Here is a 27,837-nt window from a genome sequence, read left to right as displayed (position 1 = left end):
ACAGCTTCTAAGGATAGGGTCTTTAGCCTTTGATTTTGTTTTTATGCAGTGCTGGGGATTGAACCCAGAACCTTGTGCATGCCTGGGAAGCACTCTGTCACTGAGTTATGCCCCCAGCATTTGGTTTTTTGAGACAGGCTATCACTATGCAGCTCAAGCTAGTGTAAATAACTTGAGATCCTCTTGCCTCGGTCCTCAAGTATGCCACCAGGCTAGGCATTTGGTCTCTCTTGTTGACAGATCCCAACTCAAACTACCCTAGCAGTCTCCTGAAGTCCCTTCACTGCTCAGCAGTTCCAGCAGAGAAAGCAAAAGATACAGAAAGAGAAAGAATCAGTCTTGGATCCAGCCATACCTGAAACCCAAATTCCCTGGACTTTTCCCTCTGTGGCAAGACCTAAGAACCATCAGGGCCACCTGGGAACACTGGGCACAATGGGTACACTGAAGCTTCAGTTGCTCACATCTATCTTTGTCCATGGTTGCTCTACAGGAGGAGAATGGCCAAGGTGAGCAAGCAAAGGGTCCTGCCATGCAAGAGGCCATGCTTCCCTCCTCTCCTCTCAGCTGGTAGAACACTGAGCCCAGCCCTTCCCACACCACGGTGGCCCTGCACATTCTGCAACTTCGGCCTGGACCAGCCTTTACTTAGCACAACAGATTCTTCACTCCATTTGGTGAAATGTCCCCTAAGAAACTTCATCCTCAGGACTCTGAGGTCATGGACTTTACCCCCATGGCACTGGGTGATAACCACAGTTATGGATCCATCTCCCAGCCCTAGCCTGTGCGTTCCCAGCATCCAGAACAGGTCCTGGCTGGAGGCCATCTCTCTCCTTGTGAATAGCATTTCCCCTGGACCAGGGAGATGTGAGGATGTTCACACAGTGACCTGTGGTCAGAAACAGCTTCAGGCAGGGAGTGATACTGACAAGCTGGGCAAGGCCCAAGGGATGGGCAGAAGTGCTGTGTACGTATGTGCTGGGATAATGGAGGCTGGAGGCCAGAGGTCCTCTGTTCCTACACCATCTGTCAAGAACCACATGAGCCAGAGCAAAGCTTGCAGCTGCTTTATTGGCCCCTATTCCAAGTCACACACAAGCAATGACACAGGTGTAGTGGGAACCTCTCAGCCCTCTCTCAGCCCTGCAGCACCACAGACAGGGTGTAGACCCCTAACAATAGGATTAATCTTCAGCGCAACCCCTAGCAATGGGAAATCCAGCAGACGGGCATGGACCTACCTCCATGGAACACAAGCCTCTAGCTGGCTTTTCACCCACCATGGGCTAGCCTGCCCCAACTGGGCAGCCATGTTGATAGACTGCTACCCACAGAGCAGCTGACTCCAAGCCTGCCATCGCCTGAACAGAGCCTCGGTCAAAACGGGCTGGATCAATCTAGCTGTTGGGATGGTATGCTAACCAGATTCTAACCCTGCCTGTGGCTAAGGTGACCCTTGCAGGGACCTCACCACTGTGTGGCCATGGGGAACAGAGCCAGCAGTTGACTGAAGGTGAGGACAGCTTGCCATCAGAGTGGTGGCTCATGGGAAGAGACTGTTTAGAACAGAAGCAACTGTTATTTCCCACGCCCAGCAGAAAGGACAGGGCAGCTGCTGGATTGTTTGTTGGATTCCCCAGCCTCCAGCTGCTAGGGGAACTCAAGCAGAGGCTGGGTGCCCGCCCACAGGGTGCTCTGAAGGGAATGTGGGAGGAACTCCATTTATTTTCCTTCTGTTTGAATCCAGTTTTTTTAATTGGATTTTATCCTAAATCCTAGTGACAACAGCTGGCTGAATTGCTATCTGTTTAAACAACCTGTTTGAAGGAATTGTTTTGTATGCATACTTTGTGGGTATGAGGTTGGCAAACGGGCACCACGATCATGAAGTTCCCGGTAACCTGAGAGCTGCGTGTAAATGGATACCTGGAACTATTGCTTGGTCAAATATTTTCCTGCTGCCCCTGCAGTGCTGACTGTCTGGCTAAAAAGATCAAGCTGGCAACTGTTAACCAAACCCACCCTACCAAATTTGCCATGACTGTGCTCTGAACAAGAAGAGTCATTGCTGATGGGGACAAGATGAGCTGCTAGGCTGAGTGTACTGAGACTCAAAGGGTCCTTTAGCCCAGTTGTGAGTGAGGGGTCCCCAGGAGGAGAGGACAGTAAGGGGGTGCGCAAGCAGGTTGTCCTGTAGTAGGTCACAGCAGCCACCAAAGTGAAGAAGCAGGAGACGGAAGCGCCGCCTCTCCCAGCCCAAGGCCTGAGGCCTGGTGGGGTCACACTTCTGAGTATGGCGGTGGTGCAGGGTCCCCCTCTGGATGCTTAGTGGGTAGAGACAAGGCTTCCTCATAGGACGGCAGAGCCACCTTGGAGAGACAGAGGAGATAGCTGAGCACCGTCAAGTCTAACCTGGGGTGCAGGGACCCTCCCCTCCCCCCCACATCCATCAAAATGATGATGAGAGGCTTGCATGCCTGCGAGACCTGGGTATGCTTCCTATTCCCACAGGGGATGCACCTGCCTCGGCCTATTTGGCCTCTATACCCCAGGGCTTTGATGAACATTCTCCATCCAAATGCTCTCAGAAGAACGAGCTGCCAGCCCTTCCATCCAGGAGGTAGACATGTCACCTGGGATGAGTCACTCAAAGTTGACTACTCTCCCCTGGCTGTAGTCATCTGACTCGGGAAAGTCAAGTGACCCAAGCTGCTCCCGTCAGACCCAAGCTGGAAAGTCAACTGCTCTTGCTGCTGGAGTGACTAGAAGGGCAGGTTGTCGGTGTATGGGGTCTGCAGTTATTTTGCTACTTTATCAGGAAGGTCTACCTGAAATTAGAGCCAAGACTGAGGAGAAGAGAGTCCAAAGATAGGGATCAAACCCCAAGATCAGGACTCAGCTACACCTCCACTGGACTTTTAAGTGCTACAGGCTACTAAATTCCTTTTGGAACTTAAATCAACAGGAGTTAGGTCTCTGCTACCTGCAACCAAAAATGTATTAACTAAAGCAGTTTCCACTGTTCAAAAGAAAGTGAGCTCCCAACACTTAGCACAGCTGCAATTTTCCATCACTTCACAGTCAGCTGTTTCCAAGCACTCTCTTTCCTGTCCCTACCAGAGGTCACCTCCTCTAGGAAGCATTATCTAATGCACCGGTGTGCCAGCTTAGTGTTCAAGGTCCCTGTGTTTCATACCAAGGTATAAACACATCTCAGCAACCGGAATCATTCTAGACTGTGCACACCCCTAAGACAGAGATGGCATCTCAACGTCCTCTACCCTCTAGGATTGGGTACAAGACCGAAGGAACAAAAGGCAGTAAAGGAAGGAGGAAGGATGGAAGGATGGTAGGTGAATAGATGATGGATAAAAAAATGGATGCTGGCCGGGCGGTGGTGGCACACGCCTTTAATCCCAGCACTCGGGAGGCAGAGGCAGGCGGATCTTTGTGAGTTCAAGGCCAGCCTGGTCTACAGAGAGAGATCCAGGAAAGGTGCAAAGCTACACAGAGAAACCCTGTCTTTAAAAAAATGGATGCTGGTTGGTTGGGTGGATTGTGAGTGGTGAGTGAATGGGTAGGTGGGTGGATGGATGAGTGAGTGGTGGGTGGATGAATGATTGATGGTTAGATGGGTGGTTGGATAGATGAGTAGATATATGGGATGGATGATGGTTTGATGGATGGGTAGATGGATAAGTGTGTGGGTAGGATGGATGGATGGTTGGAAGGATGGATGGATGGTTGGATGGATGGATGGATGGATGGATGGATGGATGGATGGATGAATTGTAGAATGAGTAATGTATGGATTATAATGGTTGGATGATGGATAATGGATGACTGGTGGGTGGATGGATGGATGAGTAGGTAGATAGATAGATGAATGAATAGATGGATAAGTGGGTAGATAGATGAGTAGATATCTGGATGATGAATGAATGGGTGAGTGGGTAATTAGGTTGATGGCTGGATGATGGATGGGTAGGTGGGTAGATGGATGGATGATGAATGGATGGATAGGTGGGTAGATGGATGATGAATGGGTAGGCAGGTAGATGGATGGATGGATGATGGATAGATGGATAGACAATGGTTGGTTGGATGGATGGATGGATGGATGGATGGATGGATGAATAAACATGATGTATAATGATTGGATGGCTGGATGATGGATTGGTAGGCAGGTAGATTGATGGATGGATAATAAATAGATGGGTAGAAAATGGTTGGATGGATGGATTATGGATAGTAGGTAGCTAGTAGATGGATTAATAGATGGATGAGTGAGTGTGCTGGGGATGTCTTTCTGTATGCTGTGAATGTGTGTTGCTCTGATTTGGTTGATAAATAAAACACTGATTAGCCAGTAGCCAGGCAGGAAGTATAGAATAGGCAGGATAAGCAGAGAGGAGAATTCTGGGAACAGGATGGCTGAGTCGGGTGTCACAAGCCAGACACAGAGGAAGCAAGATGTGAAGGCAGAACTGGAAAAAAGGTGCCAAGCCACATGGGTAAACATAGATAAGAAATATGGGTTAATCTAAATGTACGAGCTAGTCAATAGTTATACTAGGCTAATGGCCAAGCAGTTTTAATTAATATAAGTTGCTAAGTGATTATTTTATAAGCGGCTATGGGGTCCTTGGTGCCAGGCGAGCACAAGAAAACCTTCAGCTACATGGGTAGATAGGTGGGTAAATGGATGGATGATGGATGGATGGGTAGGTGGGTAGATGGATGAATGATGGATTGGTAGGTAGGTGGGTGGATGGATGGGATCTTAGACCATCAGACTGATGCTGTTTTCATTTGTTCTGGTCCAACAATCTTCTTGCAAGTACTGAGGCCCAGAGAGGGAAAGGAACTGGCCCCAAGTGGCACAGCAAGAGAGTGGTAGCCTTAATATTTGACCCTCCATCAGGCTCACCTTGAGGAACATCTTGGAGCTGCTGTTCTCTGCGGCCGAATTCATGTACTTTATGAATTTGTAGCATCTCAACACACACTTGAACATGTAGACCTGGAAAAGAGCCTGTTTAGACTGTGCTCTGCCCACCCTCCTGCTCTTGCCTGGGAGGCTCTGGATAGATGTTCAATGGCCCCAGGGAGCTACCTCTCGCTCACCCCAGAAGACAGCACCCAAACAGCTGCTCAGACTCCCCTCCCATTCTGGCTTTGGGCTTTCTCACATGCAAGCTTGGCATGCCCCAGAGACTGCTCCTCCTGATGCCCACCGCCGCTATGCAACAAGAGATCTCCAGGCTTCTGATCTGCCCTGCTGCCTCCCTGCCTGCCAGCCAGGCACACCCTACTTAGCCATTTCAGTGATGGAGAACTCACTATCCAAAGGGCTCCACCCATCTTGAAACAGCACAGTGATGGGGAAATCCTCTTCAAAACTGCCTCTAAGCTAAGAATGAAGGCACACGCCAGTGATCCCAGCACTTGGAAAGTGGAGGCAGGAGGATTAGGAGTTCAAAGTCAGCCTGGGCTATGTGGTAAGTTTGAGGCCAGCCTGGACCCTGTCTCAAAAACAAAACCAAAGTCTCTAAAACACTGTTGTTTTTTTAAGAGCACAGGACAATGTGTGTAGCCTCAGCCCACGGGGCTGAGGTCTAACCTAGGACAGCACACTGGGCCAGTGTCATGAAGAGCTACATGTTAGGCCCAGGTAGCTGAGTACACATGGCTTCACAGACCCACAGCCTCTAAGCAGAATGTCCCCAAGGATTCCAAGCCAAGACAGAGGTGCTGAGGCAGGGGGGCTAGGGAGAAGAAGGAGGGGACCACATGCACACCTCATCTTGCCTCCTCACAGTCCATTATGGGGAAACCTGAGCCACTGCACAGCCTTAACCCTACTCACAGAATGGGGGGGGGGGGCACTCACCTTCAGGATGAGCACAGTGACAAAGGCCACTGAGAAGATGATCATCATGTTGACAAACTGGCTGTGGGGCATGCCCTCCTGGCTCGGGAGATAATTCTGCAACAATATAGAGCCTCATCAAGACCTCAGCCCTTGGGACTGCAGTCTAGTCCCTCTGACCAGTTAGGGTCACAGGTACACACACACACACACACACACACACACACACACACACACACACACACACGCGCGCGCACACGCACGCACGCTCCACCTTGGCAGCTCCCAACTCAGGAGCCCCAGGGGAAAAGAGTGTTAGCTGCTGCTTCCCAGGCTGGGAACCACCTCATATCCTCATTAGATGGCTTTAGCTGCTAGGGGCCACCTAGTCCTCTGACACCTGGTAGGTGTCACACCCACCACCACCAGGGTAGCTCCAGCTGGGACCAACTTGCTTGCTTGAGAGGCACCACCTCTAAGGGAAGGAGCAGATATGCCCACACATTCTGTCTGCCTGCCTTGTTTGTTGAAACAGTCTTGCAATGTAGCCCAGGCTGGTCTCAGACTCACAGGAATCCTCCTGACTCAGCCTCCCAAGTGCTGGGATTACAGGCAAACACTGCTACACCTGGCTCCCCACACATTCTTTGATATTCCGTCTTCTGAACTAAGGGACATTGGCCTCTTCCTTGGAGCGGGGCTAGGCTCAGGTGGGAGCAGACGTGAGCTTTCAGGAGTAGCCAGCCTGATACCAGAATGAAGAGATCCCTATTGATGATTTGCTTTCTCCTTCTCTATCCCCCCACCGAGGAAAGCTAGCAGCCATGCCCTGAGGATGCCCAGCTTGCCCTACTTAAGGTCTGCACTGTGAGGAACCAGGTAAGGCATCAGTGCTGATGCAAGGACCCCTGGGGAGCAGATCCCTTGACTCCAGCCCAGTACCATGTTAGCTGCCACCACCTGAACCACCTAGCAAGCCACCCCAAAGTTCCTGGTCCTCAGAACTGTGACAGAGCATGTGTTATTTTAAGCCACCATGCTTGGGGACAGTCAGTTAGACAGTAGTGGATACTTGGTGTCATTCCTGTAATGTAGCTGCCTAGGCAGGAGGCTATATGACTCACTGTGGCCAGGCCTCTTTTCACCCTAGAAGTTTCTGTCTGACAATTGCTCCCCTCATATGTCGTTCACACCTGAGTTGTCCCCCCAGGAAACTCAGCCTCCAACCGTGACCCCCTCCCTTGTCGGGGGACCACCTTGCCCCAGGCTGCACAGCCAGGATGTGGTCCGGTCTTCCACCAAGACTCACCATGTGGTTCATGGACTTGAAGTTCAAGTAGGTAGGCACTTCCATATAGGTGCTGCACAGGGCCAGAATGCTCAGGCAGAAATCGAGCAGCTGCAGGGTCATCCAGGGGACCTTCGAGGGACCCTTGGGAGGGCCAAGAGGAAGCATGAGGCCCCAGGAGCAGGGCACAGAGAGGCCCTCCCCTGGGAGACTATCCACCCGCCATCCCCTCATCAACTGTGCTTAGAGAAAGAGATGTGCGATGCTCACATCAAGGTGTGTGCAGAGCTGGGATCACAACAAGGGTTTTCTGACTCCTCGGCCCTCCCACCTTCCAGCAGCCCAGCCCTTAAAGGGCTAGAGTTGGAGGGTTGTGAAAGGCAGGAACGACAGAGCAGCTGTGTGTCTTGTGGCCGGCTAGGGACATCACAGTTTCCCTCCATTCCTTAGTCTGAACCATCCATCCATCTCGTTTGATTCCAAAAGAGGAATTAGACTAAGGTTGAATCCTGAAAGGGCTTCACCCCCTTTTCTCCAGGGTAACCCACACATGACCAGTGTAAATAGCCATCTCACCAGGCTCTGAGGCCTGGAGACAAATTACTCTCATCTGAGGCTGGGGCTGTTGCCCTGTGGTATAGCATTACACATCAGGTTCCAACCCCACATCACCCTCATTTGGTCCTAAGGCATGAGGTACAGCCTGCAAAGGAAGGAGCCTGGGAGTGCATGCAGGGATAAGGGGCCTTGCTAAAGAATATCAGGGAGGAAAAGGACCCTGCCTTGGCCAGCCTACCCTGGGGAGGTCATGCGCACAGGTACTCACGGTCCGGGGCCGGGTGGTGAGCTTCAGGTAGGCTGGCAACTCAATGTAGCAACCCAGAAGTGTGAGCAGGCACAGCAGGAAGTCCATGATTTGAAGGGACAGGAAGGGTATCAGGTACTTCTCCCGGTTCTAGAAGGCAGGTCCATCCTGTCAGGTGCCCCTGACATGCCAATACTCTGCAGTACTGCCCCTGTCCCCATGCATCCTGTTCAGTCCCTGGCTATCACTGATGCTACCAGGCCCGTAACTAGGCCTTGTCTGGGTCCACATACCTTCCTGTCAGTCACACTCTGGGGACTGGGAGAGGGGCATCTTGGTGTCTCAGAGGACACCAGGGAACCAGTTCCATATTCTGTTAGAGGCTTCTGTTAGAGGCTCTGTTATACGTTTTTGTTTGTCTGTCTTTGGTTTTTTAAAGACATGATCTCCTATAGTCTAGGCTGGTCTCAAACTCCCTTTGTATCCAGGGATGACCTTGAACTCCCAAGTCTCCTGCCTCCACCTCCAGAGTGCTTAGACTGCAGGTATGCACTACCATACCCTGTCTGTGCAGTGCTGAGGACTGAACCCAGGGCCTTGTGCATTCTGGGCAAGCACTCTACCAACTGAGCCCAGCAAAGGGGTATGAGATGATGGCATGGGGAAATGGTGGGAACTAGGGGGTGTAGTCTGATTAGAGGTTGAAGGTCACTAGGGTTATGCTCTGGACTCACCCAACACCCCTCCTCTCCCCTCCCTCCTTCCTGGCTACCACGAAGTGAGCAGCTTTGCCAGCCATATGCCACTTCCTCCCCACTGTGATGTTCTGCCTCATCTCACACCCAAAGACAGAGAGCCAGCACACCGTGGGCTGGAAACACGAGCCGAAATGAACCTTCCTTCTGCATGATTCTCTCGGGTATTTTCACCCCAGCAATGGAGGCTGATGACAGACTCCAAGAGTAGAACCTGACTCATCATTTCTTCCTCAAGGACCCACAAGGGTCTACAGAGAAGGGAACTGGACAGGACATCCTGGGAGGAGATAGCAGCTAGATCCATAATTTATTAGACAAAGGAACAGAGCACAGGGCCAGATGCAGAGGCAACAGCAGGTAAAGGCCCAGGGGGAGAAGCCTACAGGGGGAGGGGCCTGCAGGAGGAGGAACCCATCCTTTGTAGTAGCCATCTTCCTCTGGGTGGTCAAGGCCACATGTGACAGGCCATGGGAAGAGGCCTCAGGAGGTCAGTACCTCTCTCCATTGGTGGGAACCCAGCACCCGTGTATATATGCCCCCATTGGGAGGCAAAGTAACAGAAAAGGTTGGTATCCTGGGGGTCTCATGGTTGTCTAACCCACACACAGAGGTGACAGAGGAACCGTTTGCATCTTCAGGGACCCCTGCTCTGCTGGCCCTGGTGTGAGTTTCTGCACTATCCCCTGTATGCACACCACACCATGAGGACACTCCTGGGAGATGAGGTTCTCAGACACAGCAGGAGTGGCCAGGGAGTGAGACACTCCAGCCCAGCATTAAGCCACCACCTCTGCCTAACGAGCATCCCCACCATCTACAAGGCAGGACTCTCTCCAAGTGACAAGGTCAACTTCCTACCTCCCTGAGAGCCATGGGGCAGATGGCTCCTCCTTTTTTAAAAAATTATTTATTTACATTTATTTTACGTGCATTGGTGTGAAGGTGTCAGATCCCCTGGCACTGGAGTTACAGACAGTTGTAAGCTGCCATGTGGGTGCTGGGAATTGAACCCAAGTCCTCTGGAAGAGCAGACAGTGCTTTTAACTGCTGAGCCATCTCTCCAGCACCAGATGGCTCCTCTTTTGCAGAAAGTGAAGCCACACCCTGACTCAGTCTCTGTCAGGTTTCCCCATGTCACCCCAACTCTCTCTCTGAGTCTGTCTGCCTTACCTAGTGTAACCACACATTCCCAGGATTTCATGAGCAACTGTCCCTCTGCGTGGGAGCAGGGTAGAGACGGGGGAGGGTGGACTCTTGTCCCTAAGGACAAGCCCAGTGCTTTCAGTCTCCCTATACTATACTATACTACACTACACTATACTACACTATACTATACTATACTACTCTATACTATACTACACTACACTATACTATACTATACTACTCTATACTATACTACACTATACTACACTACACTACACTATACTATACTACACTACACTACACTATACTATACTACTCTATACTATACTATACTACACTACACTACACTATACTATACTACTCTATACTATACTATACTACACTACACTACACTATACTATACTACTCTATACTATACTACACTACACTACTCTATACTATACTATACTACTCTATACTATACTACACTACACTATACTATACTACTCTATACTATACTACACTACACTATACTATACTACTCTATACTATACTACACTACACTACACTACACTATACTACACTATACTATACTACTCTATACTATACTATACTATACTACACTACACTATACTATACTACTCTATACTATACTATACTACACTACACTACACTATACTATACTACTCTATACTATACTACACTACACTATACTATACTATACTATACTATACTACTCTATACTATACTATACTATACTATACTATACTACACTACACTACACTGTACTATACTACTCTATACTATACTATACTATACTACACTACACTACACTACACTACACTATACTATACTATACTATACTATACTATACTACACTATACTATACTATTGTCCTCTTCCTCTTCTATCTCAAAGCTCCCAGCCTACTCATACTCTCCAGAATGCAGATCCCCTGTGAGTACCCTGCCACCCCAAAGCCCCCCTGATAGCCCAGTCAGGTCACATCCTGAAAGGGACTGGAGCTGACAGATTATGGACTGCCATGGGGAGCAGCATCTCCCCCACATGAACATGTGAAGATCTGTGGGGTACTCAGGACAGTAGGTAGGCATCTGCTCCCGGTCCCTCCATCCCTGCTCAGGCCTCACCTTGACCACTCCAAACAGCAGGCTGATGCTGATGGCAAAGAGCACTCCAATGAGCAGGAAGCTGGAGAGCAGGTCGGCTGTAAGGCAGGGCAGAAGCTGAGGCAAAGTCTGGATGGGTTCTGGGGACCAGAACCCGGGAACTGCTAGTGTGGGGCCACAAGTGTGAGCAGTGAAGCCTGGCACCAGACCAGGGTAGGAGGCTGGTTCTCCTTACCCAGATAAAGGCTATGAATGGCAGAGAGAAAGATTGGTGGGCAGGACACATATGAAGTGGCCAATATGGTGGGTACTTCAGTCTGAGTCTCAGATCCTGAGAAAGCCCTTAGCATAAACAAGGGAGAGCCTCATTCATAGATGAAATACCACAGGCTCCTAAAGAGTCAGGGGTGCACAGGAGTCCAGCAAAGATGGCAAGACTACAGACCCCAGTCCATGCGTCCTAACCATGCACTGCCCACAGGTCCCCTCCCAACCACCACTGTCCCCAGACATACCAATCCTGAGGTATGGCATCTTGGAGAACCTGCAGGAGACCTTACCGCGGGCCACCTCCACCACATGCTCAATGAACAGCAAGACACTCATGACCTGGGAGAGAGCAGAGCACCAGTCAGCCAGGGCCGCCATACAAGCAGGTGTTATCAAGGGGCTGGAGTGACAGCTTCCCTGGTCTGTGAGCATCCTGGGTAAATATATGGAGTTCAAGTGCCTCATCCTGGCCCTTCCTCTTCCTTGCTGTGTGACCATGGACAGGTGACCTAACTTCTTGGTGCCTCTATTTCCTCCTATTTCCTCATCTGTAAGCAGGGTTCATACCTTAGGTACCCCCTGTGAGGAGGTACAGGGCAGACTCAGAGGGAACACCTACTTCCTCTCACGGGCTGAAGATCAGGTACCTCAACTGCACCCCTTCCCTGCACCCCCTTTCCAGAACAGGCTCTAACAGACCTGTTATCATCACACCCAAGCCTCATGGAGCTTCATTCAAGCCCATGGACCATCAGCAGAGGCCTAAGATGCACTGTGGACTGCCAGGCCCTGGGTGAGCACTTGCCGGTCACCACAACTCCAGGGTCCCTGCTTTCCCAGCTACAAAGGAGCTGATAACACCTGCCTCTTAGGGCTGTGGGGAGCCGGACAGGACTGATGGCAGGTGAGAAAGCTGTCTGAACAGCTAGAAGCAGATACGGCCTAGGCTGCCAGCTCCAGTGGGGAGGCCTGGGTCTCCCGTTTGTTTGCTGATGTGACTGTTGCCTTTAGAGAACGGGTGGATGGATGGATGGATGGATGGATGCATGGATGGATGCATGGATGGATGGATGGATGGAGCCTGTCCCTTGTGGATCCTTACGACTGGGACAGAGAGAAGGGGTGATTCTGACAGGCCTAAGTATTGAGTATCCCAGTTGCCAAAGCTGCAGTGTGAAAGGATGCCAGCGGTCACATTTTGTCTACACAGCAGCCATCTAGCAGAAGAGAGCCCTATGCCAAACAACAACACGGACCTCACACTCTTCCGCGTGTCTGTGTCTCTCCAGGAGTTCTGTGCCCCTTCCCTACTACAACACACTCAGTTTTCCAGGAGCACTCTCCCCATACTGAGATCAGGACTCCTCCTTCTCTTGTGTGGTGCCCTATCTCTATCAATACAGCCTAGGTTCGTGTTGGCTTCCTAAGTGGCAGGTCCCACTGAGCGGACAGGCAGCCAGACACCCGCCATCTATTTCCCCTTGCTAACTCCGGGGGGGGGGGTGGGGGGTTGGTTGGTTGGTTGGTTGGTTGGTTGGTTGGTTGGCTGGTTTGAGGGCGGGGGTTGTGCTACAAGCCACAAAAAATATACAAAGTAGGATTTCAGCTGGTTATGACAAAACTAATACCTGGAAGAAGCCAAGGGCCTTCCAGAGGCCAAGCGGAGGCTCAAGGAGCCTTGGTGATATTGGCTTTTGATTATCAGCCGTTTCCTGCTATGATTTCTTGTATGCTGTTGCAGCTTTTCCACCATTCATTGGGCATCATCTCCCTCTACTGAAGGAATATTTAGATAACCCGCGCTGACAGCTGTGCACAGCCAGAACCCCAGCTCAAGCTCCCTGTAATTATCGTCATTGGCAGCATCCGGCCAGGTCCATCCCCAGACGGAGGAAAGCACCTTATCAGAGACACCTCTGTACTCTCTAAGAACAGACTAAGCGTCCAGACTACCTGTTTGAGAAGGCCTGGCAGATGTGCCAATTAAGCTTAACTTCCTCGTTTCCCAGATCTTACCTCCAGTTCCAGATCTCCCTTTAACCATCACCAGAGGCATCTAGCTGTACACAGGTTGCCTAGTGACCGAGCACACATTCCCTCACCCTACAGAAAAACTGCAGATAGCTTGGACAGATAGGAGCCACAGGAAAATAGAAGGCAGTTTTATTTTCAACCATTGTCCTAGCAACTTACAGATTCTTAACATTTTCTATCAATCACATTTAAGGTTATAGTTGAGCACATAAGATCCCTCTTCTTAGATATTACCCGAATTTAGCCTCTCGTTAATTCATTCCCCCATTAGTCACTTCCTTTTCGGGTTGCAAATGATAACTAATGGTTACTGCACCTCTATGTGATTCTTATCATCTCTCCATTTGACCCTGGAAGCCTGGCTTCACACTGCCAAGGGAATACTGCCTGTAAGTGTATATATACCGGGACTCCCAGGGCACAGGGGGACAGAGAAGAGAAAAGAGAATGGAAGAACTAGATGGGTAAGAACTTGAGAGGAACAAACTGAGATGGGGAAGAACTAGATTGAAGGGCTAGAAGAGAGTCCTAGAGGAACGAGATGGAAGATGAGGAAGAGCCAGATGGGGAAGAACAAGATGAGGAAGAAGGAGATGGGAGAGGAGCTGAGATGGGAAAGAACTAGATGGATGAGAACCTAGAAGGAGCAGAACTAAGATGAAGGAATTAAGATACATCCTAGAGGGGACTGCAGATAAATGTAGAGAGAAATCAGGCAAAAGGAGCCAGGCATGAGAGCAGAGCATAAGATTGTAGAGAGAGAACTGACTCAGAATAATAGTGTATGGACCAAGGGGTTTCGTGTACATAGATTCATTTCTTTTCATCAAAGATTAATTATCAGCTGGTTGTAGATTCTTCCCAGACCCTGGGAGGGGACTATCGGGAAGCTGGACCCCCATAGTCTCCGATAGGGTTGGACTTCAGCACAGATACTAGTTCCAGTCTGTCATTCAAACCTTCAGTTTGGGAACTCAGAAAGGACAGCACAGGAAATGGATGGAGAGATGACTCCAGGATTCGGGCCCAGATTGCTGTGTGTCCTTGAGAAAGTCACTTTACCTCTCTGAATTTGCCCATCTATAAAAAGGCAGTACAGGATGCAGGAGGCACAAACTGCATGGTGTTAGAAAAGCCCTAGGGAGGACCTGGCAGGGGCAAAGGCCAGAGCCTGCCCTGAGCTGGGCAACTTCACTGACAGCCTCCTTCTACCTGCTCCTTTGCCTGACGTGGAGGGATTCAAAGTCTCTGCTTCATTCAAAAGGCTACCATCTGCCCAGAGAGGCTGCAGGGTCAACAGGGGTGGGACGTGGGGTGCTGGGGAAGGGCTGCAGCTTTCCCCCCAGACCTGAGCCCACAAACTTGGCCAGGTAACTCAAAATGAGTTGCCAGATGAGCCCTGGGTCCACTCGTATTATAAGGTCTCTCTGATCATTTCCTAAGTTCAGAGAGACTAGGAGGCTTGCCTGAGGTCACACAGCAAGGCAAGAGCAGGGTGGAGATACATCCAAGTCTTCAATGCTGTCCTGATACCCTGCCACCTCCAAACACCCTGAGCCAGGTCTGCTTGCCCAGACCTCAGAAGGAGTAGTCACCATGCCCACATACCAACATCCAGGCAACCTTCGGAATATGTCTGAGTTCCATGCTCTGTGCAGGGTACTGAAAACATTGTAAATGTATGCCAAGACCTCCCAGAGATTAATACAGGAGGCAGTACAAACTTCAGAAACCCTCACGTTGGGGCTGGGGTACAGCAGACAGTGCTTGTCCAGCGTGCAGGATACTCTGGCTTGATCTCCAACACCCCACAAATCCTGCATGGTACAGCGCTTTGTAATACCACATCCTGAGAGGTGGAGGCAGGAGGTCGGGGTCATCCACACTAAATTAAATAGTCATTCCAGGTTCAGTGATTAAAAGTATCTACTGCTCTTCCAGAGGTCCTGAGTTCAATTCCCAGCAACCACATGGTGGCTCACAACCACTTGTAATAAGATCTGGTGCCCTCTTGTGGCCTGCAAGGACACATGCAGGCAGAGTACTGTATCCATAATACATAAATAAATCTTAATATATATATACAAATATATATATTCATTCCATCTTGGGCTACCTAAGACCCTGACTCACAATGAATAAAGAAGTACCCTAATACTGCATCTAGGATCCCCGAGGACCACCTTCAGAGAGCATGGATTCTCCTAATCCTTACCCACACAGACTCCTCAGCCTGGGCCTATACTCTAAGGGACGCTGTCACTCATGTCCCAGCAACAACCCTTGGGAGTAGTCAGTGATCCAGGAAGTGGCCAGAAAGGGTCATGACAGGGTCAGTTTTCATATGCTGCCCCTTCCACAGACTAGTCTCAGAGGTCAAGGAGCTTGCCCAAGGCCTTCCAGCAACCTGTTCTCCAGAAACGTAGACCAGCCTGTTGGTCTTCACCCCTTGGGTCCCTGTGTCTTTGGCCTCCTGGCCCTGCTGAGGCTTGCCCTGCACCCCACCTTATGGAATCCTCAAAAAGGTTGGCCAGGAGCCCTCCCTGACATCAGCAGCAGGGGTGTTTATTAGGCCCAGAGTGTTTCCCCCACTGTATAATTAATTAATTAAAACTTTCTGTTGAGCTCTGTCACCTTGGAGCTCTACTCAATATGTTGCTGGGAGGGGGAGGGGGAGTTGTCCTCACTTGCCATTTGAGAGTCTGGGGCTCAGAGAGGGCAGATACCAATCCAAGGTCACACAGTGAGGCAGGGAAGGAGTCAGTTCAGCAGTAAGGAGGCACCCTCAGAGCCCAGCACCTTGTGCTCCCCAAGAGAGGGAATGGTGGCACCTTACATTACTGGCCCCACTGTGTGCTCAGACTTGAACACAAGTTTGGCCTACAATTGCCCATAGCCCAGTAAACATAATGAGCCTGGTTTACAGTCCAGGCAATGAGGACTGAGAGGAGAGGGGTGTTCTGCTCTGCAGGCCACATTGGATGGAGCCTTGTGCCTCTGCTCCCAACCCCAGGATTCTTCTCAGGGCTGGTGGAGCTGTTCACTGCCTCCTCCCTCCTCCCTGGCCCCTGGCTACAGAATCTGGTGTCCCACAGACCCCCTTACCATCTGTGTCACCTGTGATGCTGGCCCCTCCTTGGCCACCACCCCCCCCCCATGCTTAGTTTTCACCATGTGAAGGGTCTCTTCCATGGCCACCTGAGGATATGGGAGGGCCACAGAGCCAGGTCCCATATCAGTGGCCTCCCACTCACAAAGCCTCCAGCTGCACCACTCAAGAGGACCTGTTCCGCCACCACACGCCTTAGTAAGCATCAAGCTCCGGAGAAGCAATCAGTGTTTTCAGGGCAGCCATGAGAGGACAGAGGACAGAAAGGGGGATTTCCAGGCCTAGCCTCCCCTCTCACTGGCCCTGAACTCCACCTGACTGCCGGAGGCTGGCTGGTAGTGTCCTGGGGACCTATACTGTCCTCTTTCCACAGTGGAGATGTGTCATGAGCTGCAGAAATGTAGTAAGAACTCAGCTGCATATGATAAAGCTATACCTAGAAGGATCAAGGAATCCTTCGGGAGGAGAAGCCAAATATCAAGGAATATTTGATGTTATCCGGCTTTTAATATATCAGTTGTTCCCTACTATTAATTTCTTGTGCGCCCATAACTCCTAGGCCATAACAGCAGACAGTATAAGCTTCTCACACCTACTGCTGAACTGAACTAAGGAAACATCCTTACAGTGACAACCTGTCTCCTAAGCCTAGGAGACAGGTGATGTGTAGATGCACAGCTTTATTTCATGTGCAAATGAAGCTCAGGCCCTCCTTTCTCTCTCAGTCCAAATGGTATTCCAGAGAAATTGACTCAGAACAAAAGGATTTTTTGCAAACCATGTGCAAAGTAGCTTTGAGACAGGTTTCCTAGCTCCCAGCAAAGTTACCCAGCCCTGCCAGTATATGTGACAGCACAGGAAAATAGAGACATACCATTGTATTTTAATGACCTATAGACTCATTTACCTAGGACCTGTAAGATTGTAGTTCGAGCACTTTTATGATAGACTCACCTAACCACTTATAAGAATATATTGTCACCACATAAATTCCCTTTCTGACTTATTCCAGGCCTTATCTGACCCCACCTCCTCTCGTCACTCCCCTTTGGGGTTGCAAAGGAAGCTGGCTTTCACAGCTCTTGTAGGGTCCTTGGAAGTTTTTGCATAGTATTGTAGGAGTCAGGGTACAGAGAAGACAGAGACCAGTCCCAGGAGAGGAACGGGAAAGACCAAGATGGAGAGAAATGAAGACGAGGATGAGGACGAGGCAAAAGGAGCTCAGTTAGAACTAGGACAGGACAGGAGGAGATGGGACAGAGAGGAGCTAAGTCTGAGTACAGAATGGAAGCTGTGGAGATAGAATTGAATCTCAGAGGAATAAAGGTATAAAGAACCCGGTATACTTAGGTTATTTTCCCGCAAATTACCCCTGCTGTTAGTAGCATCTCTTCTGGACCCCTGGGAAGGAAATTAAAGAGGCTGGACCCCAATAGTTTCTGAAAGAGATGGATGTCACTGAGCCTGCTGTCCCCACCCCAGCCTCCTCTCACCACACAGCTGAGCTTTTGTGGCTAACCCTGAGTTAACCACTGACCCCACCGGGCTTTGATATGAGGACAAACACCCTCCGAGGTTGCTGCAGGGTCACAGGGCTGGTAGACAGCTTGAGCAGGGCTGGACACCCACATGGGAGGAGTGTGAGGGGCAGGCCAGTGGCTGGGGGACGGGCATAGTGATGTGAGAAGGAGGTGAGGTGTCAGACTGGGAGTGGTAGGTAGCCATGCTGATGAGGAGGGGCGGCACCGTTTTTCCTGGAGTCAGCCTGGCATAAGTGATGGAGATGGAGGAAACACCAGTGGGCATGCTGGGAGGCTGTGGTGACAGCTGTGGTGGCTGTGATGAAAACACCGACACTGGCATTGATGATATGGATGGGAAATGACAGGGCAATCAATGTTCAGATGCAGCAGTGACGAGAGTGATCTTAGTGGGCGGGGCTGCTGACATCAGACCGCTCACTCTGGGCTCAAACAAGGCAGGGCAGAGGGGAGGGTATGGGAACATAGGAAGAACAGAAATCCCTCACAGCAGAGTCTGCTTGAAGCCTTTCACCGGCTGAGGATCAAAGATTCCCAAATAGTGGGACTGGAAAGATGGCTTCATCCCCCCAGAAGACAGTTCCTGGCATCCACATAGCCACTCACAACCATGTGTAACTCCGGTTCCGGGGGTCCGATGCCCTCTTCGGACCCCTGAGAGTGCACAGACATACATGCGAACAAAATGTCCCTACACAGGGTAGGGGGATTAATAAAATATACTTTCAAAGCAATTAAGAACAGCTGCTTCAGGCCACTCTTCCTTCTCAGCTGTAAACCTACAGTTTTCTGGGCCTCTCCCAGGAGCCCAGTTTACAGACAAAGCCGTGTCCTAAGCCCCCAGTACAGCCTGGTACCTCTTGGTTTTGCCTTAGCGGATGGTAATACCACCCGATGTACCTCAAGAGCCACCCTATCAACGACTCATCTAAAGGAGAAAAGGGAAGTGGGGGAAGTTTCCTAGCAACCCTTCATGATGAACTGGAGAGGCATGCCCAGGCCTGTCCTCACCCTTCACCAACAGTGGGTCCCTGGTGCCAGCCACACCCTTCCGCCATTGACCCACAGACAGATCAGCTCTGCCCTGTATCCTGCTGGTTGGCCTGGGACCTTGAGAAGCTGCAGAGTACTAGGACTTTATGATAGGTACTTATCCCACCCTAAGGAACCCAGGTCAAGTCATCTGTGAGGACACAGAAGAGACAGAAGGGTCAGCATCCAGAGGAAGCTCCCCACCCCTCCTTCCTATCCAGCTTATCAAGGTGGCCGGGTAGGGTCACTCCCCCAAAAAAACACTATCTCCTCTCCACATCCTCAGCCTCCAGATGCCATTGCAACACCCTCACCCTACTTGCACACGCTACTGCACCCAGCTGGCTCCCTCACCATCCAGACTCACCAGAGCTGGCTCCCCTCCCCCAGGCCTGATGGTCCTCCCCACCCCTGCCCCAGTATGATGAACTATCCCACCCCACTGCCTGGACTTTCTCTAGGGGCACAGAGGCCCCGGATGTGGTGGTGTGATCCCAGCACCTGGGAGGTGTGAGCAGGAGGATCAGGAGTTCTAGGTTATCCTTGGGAACATAGATAATTCAAGACCAGCCTGGTCTACAGGAAACCTTGTCTCTAAGAAAGAAGGAAGGGAAGGGAAGGAAGGGAGGATGGAGGGAGAAAGAAAGGAAAGGAAGGGGGAAACATAAGAACTCCAGTAGTCACAAGTGTCCTGTGTGGCCCTCACCACTGTACCTCAGTTTCCCCAATATAGAAGAAAGAGCAGAATCCTCCCACCTCAGAGAGTCATTGTGAGGAGACAATGAGGAGACACCTATCTACCACAAAAGCTGGTGACCCCAAAAGATGGGCTGATCCTCACAGAGCAAGAAACACATGCTACCAGTAGCTGCATCTAGAAGCCTCGGACCTGAAGTCACCCAATCACTGTCTTCCCTTGCAGGGAAGCAGACAGATAAATACACCCAGGAGGATCCCACTATGAGACCCTGCGCAGCAAAGCGGGATAAGGCTAAGGGTGATGCTTAGGAGTCTGAGGCCGGGAAAATTCTGCCCTTGGAGAACTCCAAGCAATGAGGAACAGTCAAGGCAGTCACAAGGCAGGGCAGTGACCAGAGGGGACAATTGTTTGGTGAGAGTTGGTCACAATTTGGGATTGAGTTGTCTGTGGGTTTCTAGAGCTAAGTTCCGAGTTAATGGTTTATAAAATTCGAAGCCACGAGGGATCGGCGGCCACTTGCTGCATGCCAGCCCTCAGCACTTATCAAAGATGACTCAGGCCGAGTCAACCGTTGCACCAGCCCGAGAGGCAGACCACAGAGACACAACGTGCAGGATCTGGGGACATGACGGGGTGCAGAGAAGAATTCTTAGAGGAAGAGAATATCCCTGGAAAGGGGCTTAGTCATAGCAGATGGTAAGGGAGCCCCCACCCAGAAAACTGAGGCATCCCTCTTAGTTAACAGGATTGGAAGTCATCCAATCACACAGTGAGATCCCCCACCCTGTTAATTACAGCAGGTATGCAGCTGGGGAAGGTGTGGGGCAGGCTGAGAACACAGTGATGGGCATGGCTGACCCTCCAGCAGAAGTCAGAGCACACACAGAGGGCAGAGAGCAGCAGAGCTGAGAGGTGTTGATGACATTTGACACAGTTTACCACTGTGGCTCGGAACATGCTGTTCCCAGAGCACTGGCAGCTAGTTCAAGCTATCTGGAGATCCCTTGCCCAGCAAGGCTGCCCATCGGAAGAGAACACAGGAGGAGGGTCTGCCCAAAGACACATGAGCCAGGAGTGGAAGGCCAGGTCAAGGAATGGACAGAACGACAGAGATGTCCTGAGGGGGATGGGGAGAGGGTCCACCTGACTAATCTCCCTTCATGGGCAGCCATGTGAAGCTGCTCTCCAGGCTCAGCCCAGTGCCTGGTTGCTCATCTTCAACTTCCTGTATATCCACCCCAAGCAATTCCCCATATCACCACTTCCTATTTATCTTGTTAACTGAACTTACCAGAAAAAAAAAAAAAAAAGAAAAAAAAAAAAAAACACCAAAAAACCTCCTCAAAACACTAAAACAACAAATGAAAGCACAAGGCTGGTCAATTAGATTCAACGATGGTGGAGAGTTGGAATGTTACAGATCTGGAGTCAGCTTATAGAGGCCCTCCTTAGCCCTAAATTTATTTCCCATCTCAGTGTTTAACCTAAGTCTTTTCGACTGTTGGATAAATCCTTTCAAAATGTGCTAACAGGCCCCAAACCTCCCACCAACACAAAGGCTAAAAATGTCCCAGGTAAGCATCTGAGGCCCACGGCAGACTTTCCTGCTTGGCTGTAAGGAAGTGTTTCCACGAATGCATTTGAAAGTCTGTCGACTTATAACTTTCTTTGTTCTTGTTCTATAAACAAAAAATGTCACCAACCTGTTACTGCACCTGAGTAACCTGAACGCGTGTGCCCATTTTCAGGACCAAGACCCCCAATAACAGCAGTGACTGTTGTGACAGCTGCAATTATTAGGCACCTACTGCATGGCCAGGTCCTCGCCCTGAATGCTGACATGCCCTCTCTTACATAAGCCCTCCGAGGCAGGCTCTGTTAGGATCCCTCCCACTTTCCCCACAGTGCAGGTAATGATGAAATGGGGTCTTGACATGTGGGCTCCATGTCTAAGAACACGGCTAGCTGGGCTGTGGTGCGCACACCTTTAATTCCAGCACTTGGGAGACAGAGGCAGGTGGATCTCTGTGAGTTCAGGGCCAGCCTGGTCTACAAAGTGGGTTCCAAGATAGCCCAGACTGTTACACAGAGAAACCTGTCTCAAAAAACAAAACAAAAAAAGAATATGGCTGCTGGACGTAACAGCCGGTGGCCACCACTGTGTCCTCCATCTGGATCAGGAACCCAGGCCTTTTGTTCTTTATCTAATGAGCCAATTGGCCTGTCCCCTCGACAGCCCTTTTGGCTTCCCTGTGTCTCAGTTTCCTCTTCTCAAGAACTGAGGGTGTATGTGGAGACAGCTGCTGCTCACACTGAGGGCACTGACTCCCCCAGGCAACTGGGGGAACCAGAGGCTCTGTCCTGAGGTTCCCCAGGATAGGATCGGAGCCATGTATCACTGGCTGCTTTCTTGAGACCCTTCTAAGGCAGGTAGGTTTCCTAGGAGACTCGAGCTCAGAACTATCCCTTTTTCTGGGCCACTGCTCTCGGCTGAGAATAAAAGCCTGGCTTCTTGGGTCACTGATGCCAGGTGACGGCAGAGGAGACATGTCCTGCCAGCAACCAACCCTAACTCAGCGCAGCTCCCTCCCCCCAGCGGAGAGGCTCTCCTCCCCGGTGCCTCCCTAGCCATGCCCCTCTCACAACAGGAGGACCCTCAAGAAATGATGCCCGAAATGATGCCAAGGAGGGGCCAGGACCCTGGCCTAATCCTGCTGGCCTCTCCACTGCAAGAAGGGCACACAAAGGTGGCTGGATCTTGCCTCTGTCTAGCACAGGGCATCAGGTAAGAGGGTTGTTTGAGCCCTCAGACCTTGGTTGAGACTTTGCCCACCGAGACAACAGGGCTGATTTTTAGATCCCTGTTGAGCACCTGTGCTTTCAAAAGGGGAATGACCTCTGTGGTTGGTTCCCATTGCCAGCCACGGACAGTCACTCACATGCTGAAAACCTCGAAAGAATCGCCCTTGGCACAGACCCCATCAGCCTGTTAACAGCTGGAAAAGCTGAGGCCCAGGTGGCTAAGACAGGCACCTGCCTGCTCGGTCACGTCTGCACTGAGTGATACATATTGATTCACTACCCACAACATGATGTTCAAGGAGGAAGCCTGGAGTTCTGAGGCACGCAAGCCACTGGGAAGACCACAAGAGAGAAAAATTAATCCCAGAAGACTGGGGGAAGAGAGGGGCCTCCCAGCCAGGCAAACCCCTCTACCCGGTGCCTTAGGCATACTGATTGTCCTCCCCCGGTGCACAGGAGGCTGGGCTCATTGTGACAGGCCACCAGGGAACCCCCAGTGCGGCATAGCCCACTAAATACCCAACAGAACTCCTCAGAACCATCTCAGTCATCAAATCCAGGAGACTTCAGGAACCCTGAGAGCCTGCTGCTGCCCAGAGGAACCCACGAAGGACAGCACACACAGTGATGTGTCCCAGAAGGACTCTGAAACAGAAAAAGGATGAGGACAGAAAGAGAAAGCACAGTGAGTGGGGACTGACGGGCAGTTGTCACAGGTGTGTCCCACTAACATGAGACACGGGCGGCATGGAGACAGGAGAGGGGCGCTCGGGAGTTCTCAGCACTGAATCTGCCGTTTCCGCTAAGTCAGAAACTGTCTTAAAAACAAAATGCTTGCTTTCAAAAGTATTCTATGTGCTGGGCCCAGTGGCACAAGCCTGTAATCCAGATGTTCTGAGGGCTGAGAGAGGAAGCATGCAAGTTCCAGGCCAGCCTGAGCAACGGGCAAGACACCCAGTCAAAATAAACAGAGGGGCTGGGGATGCAATCCCTGCTGGTAGATGAGGCGCTGGTTCCCATTCCTTCCTGGTGTCACAAGAAAAGAAACAGGAGAGAAAGCAGGGAAAATAACTCGTGAACAGGGTGTGGTGGAACCCATCTGTCTGGGGAGGCTGAAGCAGGACAGGGGGTTCTGGGCCAGCTTTGCTTCATAGCAAGACCTTGTCTCAAAGAAGTAAAATAAAATAAAGCAAATACAGTCCACAGGCTAATGGCCACCCATTCATTACATCAGCCCACTTGCTTCATGTTTTAGCTCATCCCTTTCTCAGCCACCAACCTCCCTCCCCCTTCTCGCTCCCCGACACTAGTATCAGGAACAGACCCCAAGAATACAGCAGAGGAGAGCTCAGGGATTTCTCTACCAAAAGGTCTGCTGGGCCTCCCTCTCTCCTTGTTTCCTGCCACCAACTTAGGACACCCAAAGCAAGACTCAGGAGGGGGAAGGGCACTCTCACTTCCCTGTGTGCAAGCCTGGGAGCCTGGAGCATCTGGGCCCCAAACCATGTTGGCCAGCTAGGATCTTCCCGTAACTGCACCCCTACAGTTCCATGAAGCGTGCCCTATCTCAAGCATCAGTGGCCCAATTTAACCCTCCCTACAGGGGCCAAGTCCGCAAATAGCTAGCAACATACAGAGATGTCACCCATGGCTGGCTCCAGATGACGCCAACCTGAGTGACTAGTACATCTGGCAGTGGCTTCTCTTTTTCTATCCAGATGTTTGAGGTCCTGTAGGCACACCTGCCACCTATCTGCTACATCAAAGGAAAGCCCCAGCCCTTTTCTTCTGGGAAGAAACAGGGGTCTCTAGCCAAGGGGGCAATAAGATAAGCTGTGTACCCTAACCCAGTCCCTGGGATGGGTATCTGTCTTCCAGGCTCCTCCTCTGCTCTTCTGCCCCTTGTGGCTCTAGAACATTCCACAGCTCTGCATGATTCACATACCAAGCAGTGGCTCTGCAGCCTGCACAATCATGGCCCACATTTAGTGACTTGGATGGTGGCTTGGGGGTCACTACTGGCATACGATGCAAAGACCTGCTGAGCCCCAAATAGCAGCAGAGAATTGTAGGGGTGCAGTTACGGGAAGATCCTACCTGGCCAACATGGTTTGGGGCCCAGATGCTCCAGGCTCCCAGGCTTGCACACAGGGAAGGCTCAACTGCACACAAAGCCCTGGCGCTTCCTCCGCCCCAACCTCCCTGGCAGTCTCAGTAGGGTCCCCGCAGCAGACACACCTCACCTCTGCACCCCAGCTTCTCATCCACACTTCCCAACCCACACTACAGCCAAACTGTGCCCTCCCACTTGCCCTGTTCCTTCCAGGAAGCCTTCCCGGATCACTTGGCCCTCAGTCTCCGGGTCTCTATAGAAACAGGACATCATTCACCCATCCGTAGCCCAGGAGCTTGGATGGGCATGAACAAGAAGAAACCTCAATGGTCACACAGTACAGCCTACTGGGGTATTTTTTGTTTTTTGTTTCTTTTTTAAATATGTTTAATATATTCTTAGATACCAGACGATCAGACAGAATATGCTTCTCTGAAAGGCAGGAGCGTAGGCACCAGAGCAGATGGAGCAAGGGTTCCAGCTACCAGAAATCCCTCCACCCCACAGAAGCCATTTATTGACCCCTCAGCGCGCTGCCAACATCTGAGTTAGAAACCCCCAGCCCATAGATTCCCCATCCCCACTTTAGAAAGGGAAGCAGGTCCCAAGTTGGGTTTTCCCAGATGGTCGAACAGCTGCCTAGAGCAGAGCTGGCGTAAGACCCTTGCCACATCCTTCTCAGAACGCTGTACCACCCCAGAAACTGAAAGACTTCATGCCATGACAGAGTGCCACCAGCTCCTGTGCTGGCTGAGGCAGTGTGGGACACCCTCTGAGTGTTCCCTGATGCCAGGCTCCAGATCAGTTGTTCTCAACCTGTGGGTCATGACCCCTCGAGCAAACACATATCTCAAAAAAAAATATTAACATTACAATTCATGCGAGTAGCAAAATTACAGTTATGAAGTAGCAACAAAAATTATTTTAGCTGGGCGGTGGTGGCTCATGCCTGTAATCCCAGCACTCGGGAGGGAAAGGCAGGTGGATCTCTGTGAGTTTGAGGCCAGCCCAGGCTACCAAGTGAGTTCCAGGAAAGGTACAAAGCTACACAGAGAAACCCTGTCTCGAAAAACCAAAAAATAAAAAAAAAAAAAATTTATAGTTTGGGGGTCACCATGACATGCGAACTATACGTATTAAAGGGTCACAACATTTGGAAGGTTGAGAACCACTGCTCTGCTCTGGATGGACAGGTCAGGGCACACTCATAAAAAGGCAGTGGACTGTGTTACACAGCATTGCTCATGCTTTATAGTTACCAGCTTCACCCACACAGCACCCTATCACATGGCTCTCATCACCCTTATCTTCATTTTTGATCTAAGGAAACAGGCTCAGAAAGGTTAAACAAGTCACCCAAGGTTGCACAGCAAAGGCTGGGAACCGGAGGCAGGGAGACATACACAAGAGCCTAGGGACAGAGCAGGTTCTTACCACTGCCCGGCCACCCTGCCTGTGGCCGGAAGCAGATGTCACCAGGCTCAGCAGCCTACGGATTTAGGTTGATTTTGAGGAAGCACTTCCAGGCCCAGGAGAGCTGTTAGTTAGCCACAGCTCTGTCTGAGTCAGTGAAGCAGGAAGATGCCTGGGTTTCTGGGAGCTTAGTGTAGCCAGGGGCTGGGGGCGGGGATGTAGATCTGAGCAGAATAGAACAGAGACCCCCCAACCTTGGACCACTCCAAAGGGAGAGACTTATCCCTGGGGACTGTGACTTGCCCAGGGTGACGCTTTGGCATGACAGGAGCCACTGCGCCACGCTGGCTGCACGGAGCAGTTCCCCAGAACACTTGAGCTGTCCTTGAAGGGAGGAGGCAGTGGCTTGGCTGAGCTGTGAGCTGAGAAGAGGGTCCCCTGGATCCCACTGGGAGCCCAAAAGTGTGACCCCAGGTCCCAGCCCTAGGATAGGGCCCAGAAAGCTCTGCACCCAGGCCTTCATGGGACCTGGCATCCTGGAGCAATTCCAGCCTGCCCTTCTCTCTGCATACCTACAACTATTCTGCTCCCATTCGACAGGGGCCCAGGGCAGCACAGGCCTTGTCCAGAGTCCCACAGACAAGTGAGAGGTAGTAACCCACCTGTTGGGAGGTCTCAGTGGGTCATCATGCACTCACACACACACATACATACAACAAACTCCCCAGCCACCCCAGTACTCACTATATGGTAGATGGCCAGGGCAGTGGTGGCCACTCGGACATTGAAGCAACAGCATGTCGGCCGGACTGGCGCTGCACGGGAGGCCATGGCGCAGGGTCCCCTGTTCTGAGCCAGGCTCTGAGTGACAAGGAGTCCTGGGCTCACAGCAGAGCCAAAAAAAAAAAAGAGGAAGCTGCCGGCTCCCGCCTCACTTCCGCCTTGCCCTCAGACGGCAGGGGGCCAGGTCTGTACGTCTGGGGTGAAACAGCTGCAGTGGAGAGCGGGGAGGGTCACATCCAACCTCAGAGAGCCTGACTGGGGCATCTACCACCCCCAGGGGCACCAGTGCTCTGCCAGGGCTGGGCCAAGCACTTACACACACCGCTTCCTGGGTGCAGACGCCACCCTTAGAAGCCCATTTTTAGAAAAAGACTCTGATGTCCAGGAAGGTCAAGACTTTGTCCCAAATCAAACAGTAGTTCTAATAGCAGAATTCAAAGCCAGACCGGCCTGGTTGCAAAAACAGCAGCTGCCAGTAAACAGCCCCTTCCTGACCCCATATGGCTCAGCCCCTTTGCTCCTCACCTGGGCTGTACCAGGGAGGTGCTAGTCTTATCCCCATTCTACAGATGGAAAAACTGAGGCACAGGATGGGACCGTTACTCACTTACCGCGGCCCAGCAAGTCTAAAAAGGAGTGGGGATTGGAATGGAGGCCAGCTGATTCTAGAAGCCATCCCCAGAGCTGAGGTCCTCACTCATCCCCACCTCCCCGTCATCCTGGGCTCTGAAGGAGAGACTTGTTACCAAGCAAAGCCATGGCATGAGCATGGGCCGGGCCCTAAAATAGGCTCTTCCTCTCTTGTAATCTGTAACCTCTGGAGGTGATTTGGGAGACCCCAGGCTGAATGTTCTTTGTGGGGTCCCCTAAAACAAAAAACTGGGATTGCATATTCTTCCTCACTCCCTGGGAAATGCTGGAATTAATAAGCTCAGGGTACTTCCCTGGTTTCTCAGAGGATAAAGGAACCTTGCTGTAATAAAGGATGGGGCATGAAGTCCCAAGCAGAGAGCAGGGTAGGAGCTGCTGGGAAGCCCTGCCTCCTATGACATTGTAGAGTTT

At 51.1% G+C, this 27,837-nt stretch overlaps 1 protein-coding gene across 1 annotated transcript; it reads right to left on the bottom strand.

Annotated features, from left to right (window-relative positions):
• Positions 1 to 1,055: 1,055 nt before the first annotated feature.
• On the bottom strand, positions 1,056 to 26,875 carry Laptm5 (lysosomal protein transmembrane 5). The gene is made up of 8 exons (XM_036178671.1): positions 26,737 to 26,875; positions 11,494 to 11,587; positions 11,000 to 11,076; positions 7,990 to 8,118; positions 7,185 to 7,307; positions 5,897 to 5,992; positions 4,934 to 5,026; positions 1,056 to 2,372 (listed from the first exon to the last, which is right to left on the bottom strand). Exons 1-8 carry the CDS (start codon positions 26,821 to 26,823, stop codon positions 2,283 to 2,285), a joined length of 789 nt encoding a protein of 262 aa, XP_036034564.1. The 5' UTR covers positions 26,824 to 26,875; the 3' UTR covers positions 1,056 to 2,282.
• Positions 26,876 to 27,837: the final 962 nt, after the last annotated feature.

Source organism: Onychomys torridus, chromosome 2 (assembly GCF_903995425.1).
Source record: "Onychomys torridus chromosome 2, mOncTor1.1, whole genome shotgun sequence".
NCBI lineage: Eukaryota > Metazoa > Chordata > Mammalia > Rodentia > Cricetidae > Onychomys > Onychomys torridus.
This window is presented reverse-complemented; position numbering and strand designations above follow the sequence as displayed.

Coding starts and splice junctions, on each gene's coding strand:
- Laptm5 (XM_036178671.1), bottom strand. CDS start 26,823: ATGGCCTCCCGTGCAGCGCCAGTCCGGCCGACATGCTGTTGCTTCAAT. Junction 11,588..26,736: donor CCCTGGCCATCTACCATATA/GTGAGTACTGGG, acceptor GCTCTCTCCCAG/GTCATGAGTGTCTTGCTGTT. Junction 7,308..7,989: donor TCACCACCCGGCCCCGGACC/GTGAGTACCTGT, acceptor GGCCCTCCCAAG/GGTCCCTCGAAGGTCCCCTG.